The sequence below is a fragment of the Rhopilema esculentum genome, chromosome 6, assembly GCF_057945365.1.
Source record: "Rhopilema esculentum isolate cy_ngs chromosome 6, ASM5794536v1, whole genome shotgun sequence".
In the NCBI taxonomy this organism is placed as follows: Eukaryota; Metazoa; Cnidaria; class Scyphozoa; order Rhizostomeae; family Rhizostomatidae; genus Rhopilema; species Rhopilema esculentum.
The window spans coordinates 3,507,839-3,512,562 of NC_142820.1; the positions used below are offsets into that span (position 1 = coordinate 3,507,839).

At 33.6% G+C, this 4,724-nt stretch overlaps 1 protein-coding gene across 1 annotated transcript; it reads right to left on the minus strand.

Annotated features, from left to right (window-relative positions):
• Window positions 1-1,200: 1,200 nt before the first annotated feature.
• On the minus strand, window positions 1,201-3,887 carry LOC135686210 (protein boule-like). Its single transcript, XM_065202397.2, has 4 exons — window positions 3,876-3,887; window positions 3,190-3,261; window positions 2,425-2,516; window positions 1,201-1,897 (listed from the first exon to the last, which is right to left on the minus strand). The coding sequence occupies exons 1-4, from the start codon at window positions 3,885-3,887 to the stop codon at window positions 1,774-1,776; spliced, it is 300 nt and encodes a 99-aa protein (XP_065058469.1). The 3' UTR covers window positions 1,201-1,773.
• Between the last annotated feature and the right edge of the window lie 837 nt (window positions 3,888-4,724).

Consider the following 4,724-nt stretch of genomic DNA (forward strand, 5'->3'; position numbering starts at 1 on the left):
CCCATTCTTTTTTGTCGTAGGAGAACAAAGCGGCTATCAACAGCACGAAAGCTAATCCTCTGATTTGTTACAACTTAAGTAAGTTTTATTATTTAGAAGGTCAAATGCTGCTAAAGACTGATAAACAATTATAATAGCGATATGTTCGTTAAAACACATGACCTTATCCTCTCTAGAAACTTAAACATATAGGATGTTCCTTGTGATTCATTTTCTCTGCAATAGCACGAGCCTTATAATATCTGCTTCGATGGAATTATTTTGCCATGCCGTGTATTTATACATATGTATCAGGGTTCAGATGGTATTGATTTATATTAGATACTGATTTTAATAATCTATATTCACATTACCTATCAACGGTGCTGGGGTCTATGGAGCCGTTCACTATGAAATTCATGAGAGTCACTAACAAAAAGCAGTTTCTTCTATCTTCGTTTAAAATGCTCTACCTCCGTGATTGCAAATAACTACAAAAGTATTACCTTTCTAGAATAACCAGTTAGAGGCCTTTTAGTAGCAACTTTTCGCTGGCAGTTGGTTCCTCCTTCCTTCAGCGTTAACAAAGCTTGGTTCTAGGCATCCTGCCAAATTGCAACTCTGTTGTGGATATCTATGCATGTATGGTAGGGCTGGTAGGACCTGGGCATTAGGATCAGGTAGTGGTACTGGCATTGTGGTGGAGCAGGGAGGTTGGAAGCCATATGTTGGTAATGAATACACATTTTGCTGCAAGGCATCAATTTGAGGCGAGTACATATCGGCTGGATAGACGAAAGGTACATGGCAGAACTTCACCTAAAAAAGAAAACACAAAAACTGTGATTGATCTTTGTGATGTATGGTACACAAACATTTGATTTCATTATCACTTCAAGAGGCTTTTCAATGGCTGGGCAATCAACTACAAAAATTGCACTGGATTAACTGAGACAGCTAAATAGAAAAATTCTTAGACACAAAAAGTGAGATATCAAATGAACCAAGAACCAAGCAGTTTTTGGAAATCTATTAAAGAGATCATCTACAGAAATTTTAACTCTAGAGTAATATGTTTTTAATATGAAATGCTTGCCAAAATGAAGCTACCCCCAGATGAAGCCCTCCCTTCTCAGGTAATTCCATCTCTAAAATGTTCTATATCGTCTATATTGAAAGTTATAGTACTTACATTCTGCCTGAGTTCAGATGTTGGTTGGATTGGGAACGTCCATTTGTTTAGTGGTTGATACACAACATGTGATTTGCAACCAGACTTGGTCATCGTCTCATCAAGCACGATTTTTGCAGGTTTTCCTTTGACATCATCTGAAAACTAGAATAGGAAAAACAAACCCTTTTATCCACTGTGATTAAAGAAAAAGGCCATGTACGTAATATCGACATTTGATGAATCTATGTTGAATGGATGTTGATTAGCATAAATGTTTTGCTTATGCTGCTGCTGGTATTATGCAGTACATAACAATAAAGTCTATTAAAACCCTATACTTGCATATTATATTTAAAGTGTCTATTTTTCTCAAAGAGTTTCAAAAAGTGTAACAAATTTATCAGTATTTTGATAAATTAAAATGTTCCTTTTGTTTTTGATAATTTACTTATTTTGCCCTTGTCTGAGATCGTTGGTTAAGACAATTTAAGGATGTTGCATAAATATGAGGCTAAACGCAATTATGTTTCTTAGCTTTTATTACTTCGTTTCCCATACATTTCAAGTACGTGAATTAGCATGATTTTTACTGGCGTAAATATGAAAATAAAAGATTCTGTCTAGATAATTACCATTTTCTTTATTGCAGGACCAACATTGATTTTCTTGCCCCAGAAAAATATGGAACCATGCTGAAGAACAGCGGAAACATCTTTCTCGTAGGCAAAGGACACGAAACCAAATCTGAATATAACAAAAGAAAGGCGGTGAGAAGTTATGTACCTAGTGAGCAAACCAAGATTTTTATCGTCTTCTACATATGCTGGATAAAGTTTTCAAAATGAGATCTACTATCCTTCTATATAAATGTCATAGGTTAGGATCCACAACTCTAGATAACCATGATTTTAATTATAAACATAATAAAATTTACCATGAAGAAGGTACTGTTTTAAGTGTCGCTCATTCAATAATAAAATTGTGCATGATCTAAATGTCTAAGTGGCCGAAACATCTCCCCTTCTAGGCATCTACGTCATCACCTTGTAGTTAGAGTGAAGTCTTAATTTCTGTCAAAGTTTTTTTTGTCATCATTAAAAACGTAGAAATGTTAATAAGCAAGAATTTTCGCTCTAAGGAGAACCCAGTTGTAGCCTTTGATATCTAGGTTTGATCTTTAGCAATATTCTTCTAATTAGTCTATTTTTAGCATTTTTAGTTCTCAAATAGGTCTATGGGAATCAGAAGTTGAATTAAAAGCTTTTTGTTACCTTTTTGAATTACCATTTTCGTCTAGAACTATCTTCGCTTCGTTCACCGTCCCAAAAAAGCTGAAGAATTCTGCGAGATCCTGTGCAGCAGCCTGGAAAATAATTTTTATGAAATAATATTTGTCCCACAAGGATCCCTTTTGGGTCTGCTGCTTCTCAACTCATTAGCATTATAAGAAACTTTTCAAAATAGCCTATTGTCAAAGTTAATCAAATCTTATCCTGTATGATAAAGTATTGGACTATTTTGATGACAGCAATAAAGCAAAGCAAGACTGCCACTTCAAGATTGAACAAGAATTCATAAAAATAATGATAATGATAATAATAACTATTAAATGTGAAGTTCAATACAAGGTAAGTGCGCTGTGAGTACACAGCTCTGTCTATACGGCATCTAGCATTTGAAACAGTTCCCTTTTCTAAAGTTTTCTTCAATAATTATCAGTACCTAAACTTTGCTTTTTGAATAATCAATATTGAAACTGTTTAATTCATTCCTTCAGATATATTTGAAAACGTATATTTCCTAGTCACTGAATTGTCTTCAAATGAAACTTATATTTTTCGTCATCTCCATAATGAAGTAGTCACTGGTTGCACTGTATACTGAAATTAGGCTGATAAAGATGCATGGTAGGGTAAGAACGTAATAATCATGTAGTAGCAAACTCTTATAGCAATTCTTATAATGTTGATTTTCATTTGTGTTTGCTATTAGTAAATACACAAGATTGATCCATTTAGACGAAATGAAATTCGTACCTTTGGTGGCAAACAGCCAACGAATATTCGGTTTGGAAAATGTGTGCCAAAAATCACAGCTGAATGATCGGCCTAAACGAAAACAATTGAAGTTATTTTTCTACCAGTAATGTTAAGAATTATCTCCAATTGTTAACCAGATTAGTGAAGAGATTCTTGTTTGAATGCTTCTTGTGCTTATGTGTTTTTACCTACAAGTGATCTAACCACTAGAAATATCTTGATTCATTTCTCTGCATAAACTGATCCAAAAGATGAACAATGAATGAAAAGTTTGTAAAGCCTTCCATTCTCGAAGATCCTATTAAACTACTAACTATAAAAATAATGTAATAAATGGCTATCTTAAAAATATGCTGAAATTGCTTCCAGTTCTCCAGTGTAGAATTGACTTGCGATTAATAGACACGGACTAGTTTTACGCAAGGAAAAAAATTATGCATTTTCATAATTGTCATTTTGGTAATTTGTGAAAATATTTTGGGTAAAACTTCAGGAGAGTTAAAAAATGAAGAAATACAGAGATTTGAACGATTCGCATTTCAGAATTTCAAAGATCAGTCAATATGTACTACAAACTTTTGCCACAAGACCGTCCTTAAAATTGAAAAAAGACATACAATGCAATGTAAATAAACTAATTAGTAAATAAACCAAATTGAAAAAATGAGAAAAATTATACTCACGATTTTAACCATCTTGATGTTTGCTGAAAGATTCTGGACCTGTCTCTCCTCAGTCAAAATTCATTGACTCTAATAACAAACCTTGTTGCTTATTTATACAGTAGCATTGACCCCGCATCAAAATTATTATTTTAACAAAACAGACACCTATAGAAATTTTCTTTAGGAACGGATAGGGAGCCGAGAATCTAAACAAGACCTTTGGGATTCATTTCCTCTTGACAGAAAGATATTTGTAATCATAACCTATGATATTCACACCTTGCTCATTGTAATGAGGATAAAGAATAGAAGGTGACAACTAGCAATTAATAAAGGCACGAAGAGTGTGATTATACTAGCCATGCCTGTTTATTCTAGAAAGAATGCTAAATCATCTCATAATGTAGAGCTTTTCATTTGCATGACGCAACATCCGCGCTTGACAGGCCAGCGATGGCCGAGTTTTTCACTGAAAGTTTGCCGAAGAGTGCCGAAGATAATTCCGCAGAGTAAAATTTGCCGACAGAATTTGCAAGACGTGCCATTTTCACTGCTACATTATGAAATATTTCATCCTTTCGCTTGATAGTAGAAGATAAATAGATTTGTTTTTCATTTCTCAATGTCACACTTATGCAGGCTGGGACTGATCAAAATTATATCAAATTATACAAACCGAGATTTTAAAGCGATAGGATTAAGAAATAAAAAATTACATGAAAGAAATCAAGACTTTGAAAATTCTTGACACTATTATTTGTGGCACTATTTTATTATTTTTTTATTTCGTTCTCCTTTTCGTGAAAAGCAGTTCATTGTGGAATATGTTGTTTCCTTTTTTGAATATATACGCTTCCTGATCAGAAA